This window comes from Cydia amplana, chromosome 15, assembly GCF_948474715.1.
Source record: "Cydia amplana chromosome 15, ilCydAmpl1.1, whole genome shotgun sequence".
NCBI lineage: Eukaryota > Metazoa > Arthropoda > Insecta > Lepidoptera > Tortricidae > Cydia > Cydia amplana.
In genome coordinates this window covers 1,061,751-1,081,974 of record NC_086083.1, presented here as the reverse complement: position 1 = coordinate 1,081,974, position 20,224 = coordinate 1,061,751, and the positions used below count along the sequence as shown (strand labels likewise).

The window sequence follows — 20,224 nt, the reverse complement described above, 5'->3', positions numbered from 1 at the left end:
TGACTAGAATTTTGACTGGACACTGCAAGTTGAACAAACACATGTTCCGAATAGGGAAAAAACAAGATGCGACATGCAGGTTCTGTCAGGAGTCAGAGGAGACTGCTATGCACATTCTCTGTTCCTGCGGACCACTAATGTCCAAAAGAAGTACCTACCTAGGGCGACACATACTGGAACCCTATGAGGTACAGAGCATTACGGCCCAAAGAATCTGGAGCTTCCTGGATTCAACGGGCATCAGTAGTGAACTTTAAAGGGCTGTCACAATAGATCATAGCTTGGTCGAAGCGACACTCAAAGGCCCACAAAACCCCAATAATATCGGAGAGAAACAAAGTAATTCAGTACAAGAAACACTCATTTATCTAAACCGACTTCAATTTCCACAGAAGTAAAAATGTTTATTACTTTATCAAACGCTTTAGAGGAATCCATGATTTTGATATAATATACCTCTATCTCGTATATGTCAAATCCCTATTTATAAATTTTTATTCTCTTTATTTATTTTTGGTCTTAAGTTAGGTTATTTTATAATATGGATATAAAAATAAAATACAAAAACACTTACAAAAACAATACAAAATACTTATAAACATATTATAAAAAACCTAACCTAGGGTGCCGCCAGCAGCGGGGCAAGGCCCAAGCTGCCGGTGGTCAGGGCTGCAGAGAGAGGAACCGGCGGACTATCCGCGCCGTGTCCAAGATCACCGCCTTCTGCATCTGACCCTTGATCCAACCACCTAGCGAGAGTCTCTCAAGATGTTGGTCGAGACTCTTCGCTATTAGACCGTTCACTGAAACGACTATCGGGACAATGATCGTCGAATCAACATCCCACATGGCGGTTATCTCGTGAGCCAAGTCTAGGTACTTGCTGGACTTGTCCTTCTCGGCTTTCACGAGATTCTCATCATGGGGGATGGTGATGTCAACGAGCACGGCCCGGCGTTGCGATCGATCTATTATCACAATGTCAGGCTTATTGGCTACAATAGTCCTGTCAGTGATGACAGATCGATCCCAATAGAGCGTGGCACGACCATTCTCGAGAACTGGCGCAGGTGAATACTTGTAGTACGGTACTTCGCGGTCCACAAGGCCGTATAGAAGAGCAAGCTGCTGGTGTATAATCCTGGCTACGAGATTATGTCTGTGCAAGTACTCGCCGTTAGCAAGATGAGAACAACCGGAAATGATATGCCTGAGTGACTCTCCGGGACGACGGCATGCCCGACAAATGTCGACCGTACCGTCCTTCAGGATATACTTCCGATAGTTGTTCGTCATCATTACTTCGTCCGCAATTGCACAGGCAAAACCCTCGGTTTCTCCGAAGAGGTCCCCGAATCGTAACCAGTTCACCGACGCGAGCAGGTCCACATCGGGTCCCGTGAGGGCCTTGTAGAACCGCCCGTGTAGCACCTTACTCTCCCATGCCGCCCTGCGATCCGCAGTACTTAGTACCACAGGTTTGCGCCAGTTCTCGTTTGCCAAGGAGAGCGGCGTGAGGTTCCTGTCTACTGCCACCATATCACGATGCATCCCACAGTCGTTGTTAAGGAAATAATTCCTGAGATTGTACACCTCGCGGTTGTGGAGATCCTTGGCGTTTAGGAAGCCTCGGCCTCCACATTTCCGTGGGATGTACAATCTCATAACTGACGAGCGTGGGTGTAGCATGCGATGCGCGGTGAGCAGTGATCGGACCCTCCGATCCAGGGCATCCAGCTCGGTCTGAGTCCACCTTAGTATGCCAAAGGAGTATGTGAGCAGGGGCATTACCCAGGCGTTGAAGGCGCGCACTTTGTTGCCTCCTGACAAAAGACTATTAAGGACTTTTGTGAGCCGACTGAAAAAGCGCTCCTTCACCGACCGTCTAATACCCTCGTCCTCAATACCCAACGACTGTGACATACCAAGGTATTTATAGGTTTCTGACTCAGAGATAGATCTGAAAGACATTGTCTCAGAAGGTTGTAAATTTGTTGAATTTACAACCCTCCCCCGCTGTACATGCATAACCGCACATTTATCGACACCAAACTCCATGTTGATGGCACTACTGAAGACGTCGGTGGTTTTCAGTAGCTCCAACAAGTCTCGGCTATTTGGTGCAAATAATTTGAGGTCATCCATGTACAGAAGGTGAGAAATGACTTCACCCCCACTCCGGAGCCGGCAACCTAGTCCCAAATCCTTCAGCAGGGTGCTGAGGGGATTCAAAGCTAGGCAGAACCACAGGGGACTCAGACTGTCGCCCTGAAAGATTCCTCGCTCAATCCTTATAAAATCCTGCGGGCCAGGGCGGTCATCTCCGCCTCCTGGTTGACGAAGGACTGTGGTCCACTGCCTCATACACGCGCTTAGGAAGGCTCTCAAAGCTGCATCAACTTTATAAAGCTCTAAGACCCTCCCCAGCCATGAATGAGGCACCGAATCATAGGCCTTCTTATAGTCAATCCAAGCGACTGAGAAGGCACCCCTGTTCCGCCGGACTTGTTGGCAGATGGTCATGTCTATGAGGAGGAGCTCTTTAGTACCACGGGACCCAACCCTACATCCATTTTGAGCGGAAGCCAGAATATTGTTTGCGACAATGTGCGCGTTGATTTTTGCTCTCAAAATGGATGTAAGGAGCTTGTATAGTGTAGGCAAGCATGTGATGGGTCTGTAGTTCTTCGCTTCCGTGGTACTACCGGACTTATAGAGCAGGAAGGTGACACCAGTTGTTAAGGAAGGTGGGAGAGAACCAAGCTCGAGGGCTTGTTGAAATTGTGCTGCCAAGCGCGAGTGCGAGCATCGGAACCACTTTAGCCAGAAGTTGTGCAATCCATCCGGCCCAGGACTTTTCCAGTTCTGGGCCGTGCGGATGGCACAACTCACGTCATCGGGGCTGATGGTGACTGCCCCCATGGATTCGATGGACTCGCACTCACGCTCGACAACACTCATCCAACCCCCCTCGGTGTGTCCGACAGGCACCGACCAGATGCTACGCCAGAAGTCAGTCATGGCAGTAGCATTCGGTGGCTGCGTGTCGGACGCACGAAGGTTGGTTTCCTCCCACTTTCGGTATACCTTCCTTTGGTCACTTTGAAAACGGCGATTCTGCTGGAATCGATCCACACGCTCTCTGTAGCGGCGAATACGGTTTGCCCATGCATAGACTTTCTGCTTTAGAAAGTCGATGCGCTCTGTGAGATTGGCCATGTAGTCGCGGGGCCTGATATCCGTCCCCGCGAACGCCTGGTTCACAAAGCGCATTACTCGGGGGCGATTGTTGCCCCCCCTGAAGCAGATCAGCTTTGCGATGAGAGTCCTAAACGAGCTGATACGTCGCTCAATCCGCGCTTGCCATGCAGGGACACCTCCGACGGTCCTAGGTGCACGTTCAGCGTCCGGAAACTTGACTCGAGCAACACGGCACGCCGCGATGGCTCCGCAGTACATGATTGAGTGCGTATCATCTAAATCTTTACTAGTCCGTAAATGTGGCTCTAGTAAAGCGTTTAGGGCTCCCATTAGCGCTAGATTGCGTCTATTCATAGGCAGACGTGGTAATCGGGGCCTAGAGTTGGTTGTGGCACGATACTGCGTAATCGCCTCTTCCAAAGTCCTCCTCAGTTGCTCATTAGCAGTTGTACTCACATTCTGACTCGCGAAATCCCCCTCATCGGTGCAAAAATCAACCCGTGGCGCCCCCGGTGCCAGGTCGGGTGCGGGCACCGGATCCGGCGACATGGCGGGCAGATCTCGCACCGAGGTGGAGTCCGCGCGAGCAGAGAGAGCCTCCTGGCGAAGCCGATCAAGTGTCGCGTCATCCAGGCGCTTTAGCCTCTGAATGACGCGCACCTGATCCGATAATCGCTGCTCCGACATTTTTATTATTATTATTACAGCCTTATTTATTTCAGCGAAATGTGTAGTTATATAGCAGTTTTTTTGGTAAAATATAATTTTAGTTTATTTTATATGTTGTTTTATTATTTCATTTCACTGATCCCTATTGTGTAAAAGCCTCCTCGAGTCCCTTCCATTGTTCTCTGTCTGTAGCTAGTTTCTTCCAATTTTTTCCCGTTTTTTCAACTATTTGAACTATGTCGTCTGACCAGCGCTTTTGTGGCCTACCCTTATATCTTTTTCCTGGTGGTCCTGTCCATTCAGTCACAATTTTAGTCCACCTTTTGTCCGTCCGATTTATAAATAGATTTGTGTAATAAATAATGTCTAATCTATAGCTTACGTTGGGTGATGTAGCGGATGCCAGCAAAGGCAGCAAGCCTCCACAGGCAATAATGAGGTTATCCGCCAACTGGCTGATCAAATGCACGGTGTTGACCACGAAGATGGCGTTCTCGCTACTGTTCACGAAGTCGATCACTGATTTGGTTGAGTGGCTGCGCCAGACCTGACGGGAAAGATTAATGATTATAGCATTGTACTACTTAATTTTTACTGTTAATTCGCAGAAACTTGTGTGTGAAACATCTACTTGTAGACTATATGACACACTGTGCGACTTTACGGAGAAAATTTACAAGTTTTATACCTGTATATCGGTCTCTAATGAGAACAGGACATCAGAAAGCAGCCGCTGGTGTATGTATGACCAGCGGAACTCCGGTATACGGAAGGGCGGTCTCGTCGGTCCTGGTGAGAACATCGGCCGAGAACACTTTGATGGCCGCTTCGTTTCTGAAAACACGACGATGTGAATTATGCGACCAACCTTAGGTTATTGACATGTTTGGTTCAAATTCAATTTGAAATTTTTTATTCAAGTAGGCTTAGAATATTCAAAGATGCTAAATCCAATAGGTACAGAATATAAAAGAAACGTTCTTAAAAGCCGTTCGTCACACTAGTTAAATAGCGAGCCTTAAATGGTAGTACTTGGATGTAATTCACAAAACTCCATGATAATGATAAGGTATGGTAAGAGGAATTAAGATTATTACAGATTACATTTTATAAACTTACCAAAGTGATTGGAATCTACTTGAGTGCTTGTAGATGCACTTCGCGGCCTCTTTGGCGACGTGGACGTATTCGTTCCTTGCGAGGACACACCCTCGCTCTTATTACTATCCTGCTTCATCTCGTTATCACCCGGTAAGCTCACTCTTCTCTTGTCCCTTTCGTTCGCTTCACGATTTCTCTCCTCTTCATTCTCTTGTTCCTTCTTATTCACAAGGGAAATATTTTCACTAATCGTCGAAATCGGTGGGATTTCTGGAGTCTTATGCTCCTCCGGTTCGTTGGTTTCCATTCTTTGGCTTTCGTTTTTCGCATTTTCTTTTGTAACTTCGTCTACTTCTTCGGTTTCTATTCTTTCCGCTGGTTCTTTTCGTGGAGAATCGACTAAGAATTCACCGTCTAACGGCAGAACGTTTCCTTCGTGTGGATGGTCGGATGGTATAACTCTATGGTGGCTGTTATCTTCTTCTTCTACTAATTCACTCTGTTTCTGTTCACTCCTAGTTACAACAGATGATAGTATGTCTGTGATAACTTCGTTAGCGATCATTTCAGCTGTTCGCTTCTCATCGATAATTTCTTCGATTTCTTGTTCGAAATCTTCTCGGCCGTTAGGAGTATTGCCTTCAGAATGCAATCCGCCTGAAATGGCCCCAGAATCAGTGTCGTCGTCAGCTTTTAACCTAACAGTTTCAAGCGCTATCGACAACACGTCGTTAACAATGGTAATAGCGATGTTCTTTGGATCATCGCTGTCCATATCATCAGGAATGATTGAGTCAGTCTTATCTTGTGTTTTCTTAGGACTAGTCGCTTCGCTGGGAGTTAAGTACAATTCGGACGGATCTGATAGATCAGATTCTCTCTCATTCGATAAATGTAAGGGATCAGCGACGCGCTCCGGACTCGCCGTTTCGCTCGCTGATAAACTAGAAGGAATACCTTCACTTTTATCCGTGTTATCATCTTTAAGTACATTTTCGCCTACGTCTCTCACTGGAATGTAATCTAAGCTCCCTTGCCTGGACAAAGGTTTCTCCGTTTTCTCTGAATCCGCTTCTATCGTTCCCAATCCGGACTCAGAGCTCTCTAGAAGAATATTTTCATTAATAATAGACTGCACTAGCTCATTCTCCGCGCCGGTCTCGCTGCGTCGTCCGTCTTCATCCACAGCATGCTCACTATCTGTACATTTTACACTATCACAACCGTCGACGCAGGGCACTTCGGTATTTTTAATAGGACTATGGGCTTTACACACTTCACTGTACACAGGTTCTGTAGTCCGCGCGTCATCACTTGTATCTTCTTTATTGGTACAACTACAGGCTTCGACCTCTCTTAGGGAGAGGCCTTTGCCAATTTCCGTTTGAGCGGCATGATGGCTTTTGTGTGTGGGTTCTGGCGGTGTGGGGTCGGGGCGGTCCCAGCCGGAGATGGTGGAGATCGGGCGCTGTTGCCGCTCCGCCGGGTCGGTGATGTTGTCAGCTCGCCGTTGCTCGTAGTGCTCGTACATTTGGGCGAACTGGAGTTTGAACTCTTCGTATGATACCTGGAAAATATTACGGGAAGAATAAATACTCTAGCTATAGTTATACAATTACAAGTTATAACGTGGCTCAAGATATGCTGACATAAGTTGGTCATCCGGTTACTTTGATGTGGCAAAGAGAACTGATAATATAGAAGAATAAAACGTAACGTAAAGTATAAATATGCCCAAATTACTGCAAAGTACTGCAAAGCAACCGCGAGATGATTGATAACTATCAGTCATCTATCTCTTCTCGCGAAGGACTAAAATAGACAAATAAATAAACAATTACTAACCTTAGAATGCACAATAGCAAGCGTATCAACCCACACCCTCCACCCCCCATACTCATGCTTAATCGCATGATGCAACAGCATCCTGAACAAACTATAAACCATGTCCGATATCTTCTGTTCCTCGGCGTTCTTCGGGTGGATATAAGCCAAGGCTATCAGCCATTCCTGCCAGACGGACATTTGGAGGACGGTTCGGCGGTTCTCGCGGTTGTTGCTGCAGAGTAAGGTCATGTCAGAGAGGAAGAGTTTTTTGACTTCGAGGAGCTGTTCTGTTTGTTTGGATTGACGGATGAGCGTGGCGACGACTTTTAGGATCACTGCGGAAGAAAGGTAGATAATGGTGAAAACTTGATTGGCGTTAAATAGGTAAGATTAATTTAGGTACAAATGTATGACAAAATAGTGACTTGAAAGAAAAGGTACATTATAGAGATGGTGTAACCGAATATCAGTAGTTGTTTAGAAGTTTGAAAAAATAACCGGAAACTTGTAATTGGCTCACTGTTTCTATGTTATTACCTAACTTGTTACTCTAGCTGTAAATTTTCCAAACAAATAAAATAAAATAAATAAATACAATTCAACACTTACTAGGGTTCTCGAGTTTAAATTGCGGCTGCGGCTCTGGATGAATCGTGTACAGTATTTGTTGGCCAACATGTTCTGTCAGCAGCTCATAGAGGGCGTTGTACGCGGGTAAGGCTAGCGCCTCACCGACTAAGCCGCCGTTGGCAAGTCACGTAGCTAGGAGCGTGTAGAGGTTGTGTAAGAGTATTTTTTTATATTATAAGGCAACTTACTCGGATTCTCCAGTCTAAAATGTGGTTGCGGCTCCGGATGACTCGTGTACAGTATTTGCTGACCAACATGTTCCGTCAGCAGCTCATAGAGGGCGTTGTACGCGGGTAAGGCTAGCGCCTCACCGCCCGAGCCGCCGCCAGCGAGACGCGTAGCGAGGAGCGTGTAGAGGTTGTGCGGTGACATTACGTCGTATTTTCGCCTGTAAATGTGAACGTATATAAAATTTAATTGGTTGAATATTGTTCCTCCATTGTGTGTTTTGCTAAAATACCCCATACTTAATAGCATGCTGTTATAATTGATTAATTAGGGCACTAAAATCATATCCATCCAGACAATGTTTAGTTTATTTAATTCGATTGATCTGTTTCAAATACCTAATGTAACTTTGGAACTTAAAGTAAATGAAATCCATTTATACAGTGTGGATGCAATTTACGCCTTAAATATACTCCAGTTTTCATATTCCGCGCTAGTTTGCGCGTCTTTGCATTTGCCTTGTATGTAACTAATGATCGTCTGATAAAGCGAAACTTAATTAAAACTCTAAAGTTCCAACTACTTTAATCCTGTCCTGTCAGTAGACGCCAAATTCTGCGCCATCATCCCAGGCTACTACAGTCGCCATCCGATATCGGAGCGGCCAAGGTGTTCACAATATCTGAACACGCACTCTAACGCCCTGACAATAGAGGCGTGTTCAGATATTTATTTTGTTTAGACTGTACTTTATTTTTACTTACTTGTGTGTGCTCCTGCTCAGGAAGAAGCCGAGCAGCTTGAGCGCCTGCAGCCTGATTAATTGGCTTTCAGATGACAACAGCTTGAAGATCGTCCGCACTCCTCCCTGCAAGTTAAATTACTTCACTATAGCACCGTTGAAAACTATATTTGACATAAGTATTAGAACAAACTAAATTATTTTTAGAAATCACCTGAGTTGATTCGGTTAGGAGGTGGTACTGTTCTACCTTAGGGATGGTCAGGGGGCGCCATAAGCCTTCAGTAAGGAATACAATGGAAAAATTCGACCTATGCCGCCATGACCCAGGTGGCCAAATGGCTCAGGCACCTGTCGCGATAGCAGAGGACGCTGGTTCGATTCCAGCCTTGGGCATGGAGGCCTTGGTCACTTTTTATTTGTATATGACATTTATTTCAGTTTATACTTTACAATGTTCATGTGAACAAATTGAAATTATTCATTGATATAACTGACCGACGTGACAATGTTCGTCTACTATTGAAATTCGTCGATAAGCAGAGTACCACAAGTTGCGTCCCTATTTATTTATATTCAGTTACCTACGTTTCCGAGGAGCATAGTCAACCGATTGGATTTCTAGGGTAGTGCCATCAAGGCCATAGTTATAGATACGATAGTAAGTACTTGTCAAAAGTGAATCACTAAGAAAATACATATAATCAATGTAGCATTTTAGTAAAGTTTTTAGTGGGCAAGTATCCATAGAAAAATAAAAATGCAGCATCGACAAACCGCCACAAACATTAAACAAACATAGCAATTTTATTAAAATTATTATTTTTCATAAAACAAGTTATCAAATCAAACAACAAGGCTACCCGCCGCCCGCAGCTAATAAAACAAAATGGTGTCTGTTAATTGTTTAACGTTTCAAAAGCATTACGACATAAAAAGTTGGAAAACACTTGTAGCGAGTTCCTCACTTCCTATTTGCGGAAATGTTCGGACGCAATTATAAACAACTTGCAAACTTTATTATATTAATCGTTAATTGATTGAAATAGGCTTTTTTGGCTTGTGAATATAATTGACCCTTAAACAGAAATACTATCATGAGTGTTTACTTGAAAGTCCGTAATTTCAATCACCTACCAATTAATTACTGAGCAGTTTGATTGATTTACCAAAGCCGTCTGCTAAGTTAATTATATAATAACTAGCTGAGCTACCCGGCTTCGCTCAGAGAGTTGACATGTGGTTGTGCGGTAGTTGTAAAAAATTTTAACTAAAAAAATCAAATGTCTTACAATAGTTACAATATTCCAGAAACATTCGAGAGTGTTCTGGAATATTCCGTAATGTTCTGAAATGTTTTGGAATGCTCTCGAATACTCTCGAATGTTCTGAACTGTTCTAAAAATGGGATGGATCTTGCTTTATATACTATCAATATGTAGCTCCACTCCGACCCTACCAAAAAAGGCTTTGAATGGTCCAGAACACTTTTGAGTGTTCTGGAATGTTCCACAATGATCTGGGATGCTCTCGAACATTCGAAAACATTCCAGAATGTTCTGAAATGCTGTGGAATGCTCTCGAATACGCTCGAATGTTCTGGACTGTTCTAGAAATGTCTAGCCTCCGAGACACCACACCAGATACAAATTTTTGTAGGTATATATTTCACAATCTATTCTGAACTTTCGTTTAATAAGTTAAGGTTCAAAATTCAAAAACAAAACAATTGCTTCTGGGTCTGGGTCTGGGCGAAACTTTCAGCCCTTATATCTTCAAGTGTGCACCCTTCAGGTAAAAACGGGAAACTTCTTCATGGACGGGAGGTAGAGGGCTACCACACCATACAACTTCCTAGATCGTATCGGGACTCATTTCTGAGTTTTAGCGGTACGCACATTGTTATAATATATATTGATTGTTTTTTTTAATAACGGAAAAATGCCAGAACTCTTACAACATGAACTCCCATTTCAAAGCTAGCTAGACCAACTAAGCTACCGAAGCTAACCCGATTAAGACAAAGAATTCTATGACACCATTCTTACTTTTACGTTTCATTTGGAAATTGGTGACTATTAAGTCTAATTTGAATAATTAGTGCCTTAGAAAGTAATATGTACTTACTTTAGCGTCAAAAGCTGGTACCATGGAACTTGGGTGTTCAGACATCAGCGAAATCAGCATTTGTAGAACGTCGTGTAGATTTTCATCCTGAAAAGTTTATCATCACAAATATAAATTAACTTCCTTGTAACCTTTGGTTAAACTAAGTAAATCTCGTCATTATTTTCTGCTTGCATGCTAAAGGCTTTGGCCGGGCTTAGCTTTAGTACTTATAACCTTCAAGAATCAACATTAGTTTTTACAAAAGCGACTGTCATCTGACCTTACAACCCACAACCCAGAAAAACTAGGCATTTTTGGGATTAGTCCGGCTTCTTAGTTCACAGTGGTTCTCCTCCGAAAAGCTACACAGGTAAATATCACTCATTGGTACAAGCCAGGTTCCAAACCCGAGACCATTGGGTTGAATTAAAAGCACACCTTACCTTTACATACGGGCTACTTCAAACGCTTCACATACATTTATTACTATGTGATAGTTTACAAAATGAAGTCTAAGGATAATCCGAGAAATAAGCTTAGATGATGGAGACTTTAGACTAAATAAAAACTTACCTCATGCATGGTAGTAAGGTAGTTCAAGATAGACTGAAGTTCATCCTCTTTAACGCCATTTCCAATCATGATAAGTTGTTTCAGGAACAGTAGAATGTATGCGCGAATCGTGAGGATGTCTTTATGTGCTGGCCGGGGACCGTCTGAAAAGTAGTAAAAATATGTTCAAAGTCAGAATTTAATTCAAACTAGATAAGCATCACAAATTAATTTAACATTTAATAGAATTTTAGAACACCGAAAAGTACAAGCCTTTTGACGAGACCTTGTACGTAACATAAAATTAGTTAACATAATAAAAGTAAACTAAGTGAAAACTTTTCAACGCGCAACAAAGGAATGGAGTTTGTACAACATTTAAATAGAAAACTGTAACTGTGTTATTAATTAACATCTGCTAAGTTAATCAGCTGATAATCATCGTTTGTCCCTCTTTAGTGGCATAGCGGCTGATAGGGACAAACGACGGTTATCAACTGATTAAGTTAGCAGCCGTTTATAAATAACGCCAAAAGTATTTACTGATCAATATTAGCATTCATTTAACAACAAAGAACTCGCCTAATCCTTTGGGCGTGATGCCGCTTTTCGCTCTCGGATTAACCACCCAATAGTAGAACTTGAGCGTGTGTACGGTCTGCAGAACTGTGCTGACTCGCCTCACGCTGCCGTAGATGTGAGCGTCAGCAAGAAAGTCCGTTGCCAAGTAGCAGTACAGTCTAGCCTGGACCGCAGCCGGCGTGTGCACCCACAACGCCGGGTTGAAGAGCACGTGATCCAGCAACTGCCAAGTCAAGAAGGATTGGCAGAAAGACTGCGATTAGCATTGACTTTACACTGTCCGATGGTTGATAGCATTGCTCTCTTGCTTTGTCTAATAAGTTGTAAAATGCTAGGACTGAAGAAGGGCACGTATCAAGCTACGACAACAATCTCGGCACCAAGTATTTCGGGTATGTTTAACATTTTTCGTGACATGGCACGGTAGTTTGGGGAAAAAGCTAAGCCCCGGTGCAATCCACTACACAATGCGGTGGGTGAACCGGACCTGTATACAGTCGTAGCAAAAATGTGTATACTTTTTTCAGCCTTATCTCCATTGGATAAGATAAAAAACAGCATACATATAGCATTTTTTGTGACTGTCCAAGTGACAAGCTAGGTGTCAGAGGTTTCAAGTGTTCGGTGTTGAAAAAATACATTTGTGGAGTGTCGGGGTGAAGCTAATTTCTCAGTAAATTCACAAACCTCATTCTAATGTAAATCCATGAAATAAATTTCAATATTATCAGAGTTTAGAGTGAATTATATTAAAGTTTGTGAATTATCAATCAGTTTAGATTAAACGAACTTCGCTCATTGCGAATATTTGAATTATTCAGCAGGCTTATCTCCAAAATGAGGTGTAATTCAACTTTAGAGACTAAATATGCATAAACTACCTTTGACTTTATAGTTATACTAATTTTAATAAACAAATTGCATAATGACATTATATTACCAAAAACTACTTTTTCAATTCCATAAAAAAACAACAATCAAGAGCAATGAAAATTACTAAGCAAGTCGTTTTATAGAATCTCCATCTTTTCTGCATTTTCTCGAGTGTATTTACTTTAACCTCGATTCAATTGTAAAAGTCTTAATGGGAAACACATTTTACAATGCTAGCGATAAGGTCCTTCAAGTGCTCTAAAAATACTCTTTCTTCTAGAAAATTAATGCTTTATCAGCTGAATTGTAAAAAGAAGTACATTTATATTACGTGTTTTATTTTATATCTCTCTGCATTTCATGTTAAACAAGTACATAGTGACAGATAAAGTGGGCCAAATATCTTGTAACACACCTTTGCTAGCATAGAAATAAAATATATTCAGCAATTTTATCACTATCAATTTAATGCAGATTGTACTCGATCACAAAAACCTATGAAGTTCGTTTAAGCTAGTGTTTTTAAACAAAAAAGTGGGAGTGCAGTATCCGGAGACCAGAGTCGTGAGCAAGCAAGAGGAGCATGCGCTAACAACCATCGACAAACACGGCACCTTAATGTGCGCAGACGCAACGCGACGCAACTTACAAGTTACTCCACATGATGATGATGACAGGTGGAGTCAAATATTGTCGGTGGTCAATAGACTGATGTTGACTACCGACAATACTTTTGTATTTTTTAAGAATCTTAAATACTTAAGCAAGTTCAGATAACCCTTTTTCATTTTCTATATTTGATATAATGTATAGGTATTATATTATTATGCAGTTGTTGTAAGTTGCGTTTCATTGCAGTAAAAAGACAAAATATAAAGGTGGAGACAAAAGGTGTAAAAACATTTACAAATCCATAAATAATAATTCACTTAATACTAAATCTTATATCAATCCAGAATCTCAGTTTTCAGTCACACTCATTTTATATTTAGGTTATACATCATAGTTTCCATACAAAACTTTATAAAATGCACCTTAAATATTCACAACATATTTGACTGCCACAATTTTGTAACAGTTTTATTTACGAACCAGATTCAAAATACTAATAAAATAACAAACATTTCGATATTACGCTTCAATAACCGAGCCTTTACAACAAAATAAATGATTGATTCTGTCTAAACATTCGTAGGTTATTAATAAATGGATTGACCACTAACCCTTACCATGAGTCCATGAGTACAGTAAACGTTAGTCGCTACAGAATTTGTAAACTCACTCGTTCTTTACTCGCACCAACAATAAGTACCAATTCAATTCAATATTTTAGTGGACCAAATGTAGTAGGTACAGATATAAAGAATAATCGTGTCATGTTATTTCAGTCAGCTTAAGTACAAGAAGAAGGTTTGATGAGGCAGCATGGCATGCCATGCTATTACCAATACCATGGTATTACAAGACAATAATAATATGATTTATTTATTTATTTAAACTTTATTGCACAATACACAAAAATAATGTACAAATGGCGGACTTAATGCCTAATGGCATTCTCTACCAGTCAACCATCGGGCCAAACAGAGACATGTAAAATTGGTGCAAGGAGAAAAAGGAATTATGTATTATTATGATGGGACATGATTATTTTCATCTGTACAAATATGCTATTGCGGTCGGGACGCTTCAAAATAGGACACCTTCGTACCGGGACGTAAGGTACCTGAGCTGCGAAATTACATGGAGAAATTATAAATGAGTTCATTGAATAAGTCGCCATGCACTTTTGCGGCGTATGTGCCACGCGGTTATCCCACTGACTCGATATAGCAATGGCGTGCGAATTTGCATCCAATGTGAACACTGTCATACAATGTGGAGATCTGCAACCTTGGTAAGGGCAAACCGACACATTGTAATGCATCAGCGGGTCCTTTGATGTCCGTTTGAGCACTAATTGATTGCTCTGTTAATCCGATCACTCACGCAAACCAATCAATATGTATTCGTTTCGTACATAATTACTGACATTATTACAGGCCTTTACGTATTTGGGTTAATCGTTATTACGTTTTCATTAATTCGTGGTTATTTTACGTTAAACGTAATCTCATTATTTGCTGACTGATCTGAACTGAGTAGCAAAATTGATATACCCGATTCTTGAACTTGAATTAAATTTTATTTGAATGTACCTACCCATGTAAACCATTTTATTTATTATTATTTTACAATCAAGTCTTACACGTCTAAAATTAAATCACCCATTTGCTCAAGGTGCGCTGTAATGTAAGCAAAGCCCCTGGTTTATTTATAAAGGCAATCTCCTGCATGTTTATGGGAGGTACCCTGTACCCTCACATCACAACAGCAGTTTGTGAACTGTGATTTAATGGAACGTAATACAACCCTATGCTGCTAATTATTATTATATTGTATAATGTACATTGGCCATGTCCCATATCGTTGAGGAAATAAGTAAGCTTAGTCTGCACATTTATTTATGGCTTTCCTTACTTAATAAATAATAATATGTTGTAAGTACCTATGTAAGGCCGCGGACCGGACGCAAACGGCGACGCGAGCGGCAAATCAAGGCCATTCATACATTGTGTTCGACCAATAATATGAATGGTTTGTTTTGCCGCTCGCCGCCCCACCGGTCCCGTGCGTACAGGCCGCAGCCTAAGTATGACATTCGAAATAAGGTGCATTCGCGGTGCTTTGACGACACTGGATCAGTACAATTCGAACGTAGATTTTGATATCGAAATGGAGTCATTTAGTTGTCATTCGCACATCCATTTCGCTCGCACTTATGCTCAAGCGAGTTGCACGGACGAATGACAGCAAAACTACATAATTCAGATGTCAAAATGTAAGTTTTAATTGGCATGGACCCACCTCAAAGTACAAACCCCGACATACCTGCTTCAAAAGCAAATCCGAATTAGGTGAGCAGCACGTAACAAGATGCTTCGTCAGATGCAGGAACGAGGCGAGCGTCTCCGGCGTGAGATGGTCCCGACTGCAGCGCTGCAGCATGTGCGAAATGACCAGGAACCCACGGCATTGCAGCATGTGCTGCTGCACTGTGGCGCACGATTCCACGAGGGAGCACACGAAACCGAGCAGTTTGGAGCTGTGGGACGAAATGTTCAGTTCACAAAGATATATTTATAATCTAAGACCTTATTGTCAGTGCCTTATATATATAATCTTTATCCTAAATTTCATCTAAACCAATAAACAGAGAGACATACGACGCGATTCGGAAAATTAATAAGAGATTGACTAGATATGAAATAGTAAAGATATGTGACGTTCCAAGGCAAAAGATACCATTGCCCCGGCTGAATATTGGAGCGGCGTTAATAATAGCGTAAGCTCCAGCCGCCATAAGGTACCTTTTGCCGTGGAACGTCACATATCTTTACTATTTCATATCTAGTGAATCACTAATTCATTTCCCGAATCGCGCCGAGAGATTTTCACATTTATTATATTTTTTTAGTACGGATTTAAAGAATTGCCTGTGATTCGATTCACGATTCGTTTGGCAACCCTTAAGCTCTGAATAAGCTCTTCAAAGGCAATACAGGATTACGAGTAAGCTTATGCACAGTATCTGTGATGTCTGACATGCGACTCATGCTGGCTCCGTTTGGTTCCCTTAGAAAATAAATATAAATACCAAGGGGTCATCTTAGACAGATCAACCTAGCCCCAAACTAAGCAACCGTGGTCTCGGAGAAGATCTTTCTTTTCTTTTTCCTTTTTTCTTCTTTTTTTTTAGAGGAGTTTTCTCCGAGACCACGGGGACAACGCCGTCCTCGAAACGTAGGAGGTAAATCTTAAAACTTAGATACGCGATTAATTAAGTCCCGTTGTACAATTTAATAATAGAGCCTGAGGTAACTTCGGCGGCGGGTTTTTGGCGGCAAGTCGCGTTTAGTTCATTTTAAACAGCTCGCTTAGCATCTTCTGCTGCTGTTTATGTTTTGGACTTAACGCCGAAAGGCACTCTTTATTTGTGAATTATCAATAACGCAAAGACGTATGTATAGGGTATATAAAGCGCTGTAAGGGCGGTTTCGCACTACGTCCGATCCGAATCAGATCCGAACCCGTGAAAATATGGTCCGTTGTAGCCGTATAACTATTTCTATGGTAAGTTACGCACTACATCCGATCTCCATCGTCCGATTTCTTTCCGTCATTCTAGAATCTCCATTCCGGAGAAGATGTTTGACGGACCGAAGTAGGCTTAGTATTATTTGTATGAACGCTCGCGCACTGTGTCCGAGTTAAAGCCGAGCTGCGTACGAGCAGAGAGGCAGCGGGGCGGGCGGGGTATTCGGATAGGACTAGTGCGTAAGCCAATATACGAATTCGGTCCGAGTTAGACATATTTTCACGGGTTCGGATAGGAATAGTGCGTAAGCGAATAACCGAATTCGGTCCGAGTTAGACCCATATTTTCACGGGTTCGGATAGGACTAGTGCGTAAGCGAATATCCGAATTCGGTCCGAGTTTTCTAGACCCATATTTTCACGGGTTCGGATCGGATTCGGATCGGACGTAGTGCGAAACCGCTCTAACAAAATGATACACAACTTCGTATGGCAACCCGTTCACGCTCGGCTGAATTTCTGAATAAACTCTTCAAAGGCAATACCTACGGGATTAAAGTTATGCGCCGTATCTGTGATGTCAGAAGCGAGGTCCGTTTGATTCCCTCGAAAAGGATTCGAATTTCGAAGCAACGTCGAATGTTTGGAAAACATGATTAGCCTTGGCCCACCATACAATATAATAATTATTGGTATTAGAAAATAGAGTTGATTTTGTTTTGTTTTAAATTCCATTCCTGTTCCATTTAACAAGGATTCAAATTTCATTAGAGGTAATTCGTACTAGTATTAGGACATAGAACCCGAATAGGTTATGATGATGATAAAGTTTAGTTTTTGGCGGGTAAATAAGTCGATTTTCTCACAACACAACAGGACTCAAAAACATTAAGAAATAGATGACTCACGTTTCAGAGTCCTCAAATAACAGCAAAAAATCTCCTTACTCAGACTTAGTATGTATGTTCGTATAAGCTATTTGTTTATGTGTATTATGCATAGGTATATTTAATGCAATAACCCTTACAAATACTAATTATTACAGCCATTACCCCAGAAATAATTAACTGCAAAATCAACAGAGATTGAATATCATCTAAACCCCCCATGCAAATGCGTTCCCTCGCAATAACCCCCCATAAATCAAGTCGGTTAAGCGAAGTCGACACCAGGCAATTAGGGATAGCCAGGAGTTTATACGTCTTGAGATGGTCCCTCAGTTTCAGTTGAGAAGCAACTAGTGACGGGCAAATGTAGGGAATTTTGGAAAAATTATGACTTTTCCCTACATATTAAAAATAAAACAAAGTTTTTAACAATGACCCTGTATGAACTTAGAATAAATTTAAAAGTGGAAAAATTACTGTCTTGGGTGAGACTTGAACTCACGGCATCTGGATCTTTGCTGGCTATGGATGAGGTCTTGGTGGCTCAGATGGCAGAGCGCTGGAATATCGATGCAGAGGCCGTGAGTTCAAGTCTCACCGAAGACAGTAATTTTTCCACTTTTAAATTTATTCTAAGCTTAATAGCATCTTTCGCAGACGTTTCTTCTTGTTAAAAATAAAAAATTAAGACCCTGTATGATTTAAATGTTTTAATTAATATAGCATAACTCAGAAAAAGACAAGGGAATCCCTTCTCATAATTAATAATAATGGGAAATTTAGTTTTTTCCGAATTGAATGAATTTAATTTCAAATGTTTCCATTGTAAAATGAAGCAGATGGCTTTTTATCGATTTTCTATATAGTTAATTAAGTGGAGTCGACACAAAGCAATTACTTAGGGATAGCCAGTTGGTTTATGCGTCTACAGATGTTTCCTGAGTTTCAAAAGCCAACTAAGTACATAGTTATATTAGGCGAAAGTAGGGAATACTTGGAAATTACGCTTTTCCCTGCGTTAATCCGTTTGCGTTGCGTTGCGTGCTTCCCAAATATTCCCTGAGAAAGTTTCCTAATATTCCCAGGAAAAGTCCCAAATATTCCCCAGAGTTGGCAACGTCACCTCACTAGAGACAGTGAAAGTGCATTTAGCCGGCTAATGTGGCAGGAGCTACTTGGAATATTAATGAACCCTCGGCAATCGGACCGCGGCGAATTCGCACTAAGTCAGACAATGTGCCGGTGATTTAGGTGCTGAGATAACTGACTACCATTAGAAGGGTCATACTCTAAGAATGTCTGCGGTTGTGTCTCGACTCTTTTCATTCATTTTGTATGAAAATATATGGGTCGCGACAATTTGACCGCAGGCATAGTTTTTGAGGATAACCCAGAAGGCGCTTTTGTTCATATTGAGGTCGAGTTGAGTTGCATCAAACTGTCTATCTCCGCTAAAAGCTCCGATAAATTTTATTGTATAGGACATAGCTCTTTGCTGAGTGACGTTGATCAGTCTGTCAATTAGGTTAGTTTAAGGGTCGGTTGCACCAAACTGTTGCCATCGTTAAAGAGTTCGCTAAATTTTATTGTATGGAAAGTCTCATAGTAAACCGCCGCGGCGCGCCGGGTGACGGTGATCAGTCTGTGAAGTGCGGGTGGTGCAACTGGCACTTAGTGCTTATTTTTTAAGCTTACTATAAATAATTTTAAATTTGAAGTTAGTCTCATTCAACATTTTTGCATATATTTTGTTAAAAAGGAAAGTAACCTTACCTAACCTAAAACTAATTGCACTGCCAAACAGCATTCCGGTTTGCAAATCAGGCTTTTTGACGGTTAAAAATATTTCGTTTCATAAAGCGAATACTAGCGGAGGTAGTCTACGACCAGTGGTGATTTAGTTGGAAACCAACCCAAGTTTAGTTCAGAACTAAAACAACTCGCACTAAATCGTTATACCGAAACTGAGCACAAACCGAATCCGAACTCCGGACCGTTTGAACAATTTCCACACGCTCAGTTTAGACAAGTTACGCTAAAGCGAATAAGTTAGTGAATACGTATAAAAGCGTTTCACGTGTAATTAACTTATGTTAAAGAGAATTTTGGTGTACTTTTGTTCAAGGTTTTCATGGTTTTTCTTGAACCGATGGAGAAACACACTTTTTATTAAATTATTAGATGTCACGTCACGTGTTAGTTTTTTTTCACGCTTACGCAATGAAAACAAGTTAATTTACGATATTATTTGTATGCGGAAGGTGAAAGATAAAAGTACCCGCCGACAAATGGTTCAGCCATGTAATTTTTTGATACCTTGTATATTTAATCGTAAGTGATCGATATACAGAAAATACCCAGCTTGCATGCATATGCTAAAATATCACAAGTACAAGGACAACATACCATAGCATGGGGTCGCGTTTCGGGTCCGCAGCGGGCGCGTCGTGCGGCAAGTCCAGTTGAGCGAATAGCGGAAAGAGAACTTGCACCCCGCCTATCGAGTTCAGCGCGCTGTGTATTGAGTGCGTTACTACTGCTTTTACTTCCTGTGAGGATGGGAATAAAAATTGTTTATTAAACGGTGGCTCTCAAGTCGCATACTTTGTTTGGTTTGGAGGTACAGTCAGCATCAAGAGTTAGTGGATGAAACCACGCAAACGCAACAAAAGTATCTGCCACTCTGGAATACTTTTCCAACTAGAGATAAATCTCTACAGTTCGCGTTCAACAGTATCTTTATGTT

General features: G+C 41.6%; 1 protein-coding gene across 1 annotated transcript in view; it reads right to left on the bottom strand.

Moving 5' to 3' along the window:
* Positions 1–20,224, bottom strand: part of LOC134654758 (neurobeachin-like) — a 336,665-nt gene that overhangs the window by 222,346 nt on the left and 94,095 nt on the right. The window contains exons 10-20 of the mRNA XM_063510228.1: positions 19,885–20,027; positions 15,386–15,599; positions 11,582–11,804; positions 11,021–11,163; positions 10,466–10,552; positions 8,361–8,464; positions 7,617–7,816; positions 6,817–7,133; positions 4,990–6,538; positions 4,559–4,704; positions 4,253–4,417 (exon numbers count right to left, since the gene is read on the bottom strand). Of these exons, the coding sequence (XP_063366298.1) occupies positions 4,253–4,417; positions 4,559–4,704; positions 4,990–6,538; positions 6,817–7,133; positions 7,617–7,816; positions 8,361–8,464; positions 10,466–10,552; positions 11,021–11,163; positions 11,582–11,804; positions 15,386–15,599; positions 19,885–20,027 (3,291 nt within the window). The remainder of the gene's footprint in view (positions 1–4,252; positions 4,418–4,558; positions 4,705–4,989; positions 6,539–6,816; positions 7,134–7,616; positions 7,817–8,360; positions 8,465–10,465; positions 10,553–11,020; positions 11,164–11,581; positions 11,805–15,385; positions 15,600–19,884; positions 20,028–20,224) is intronic.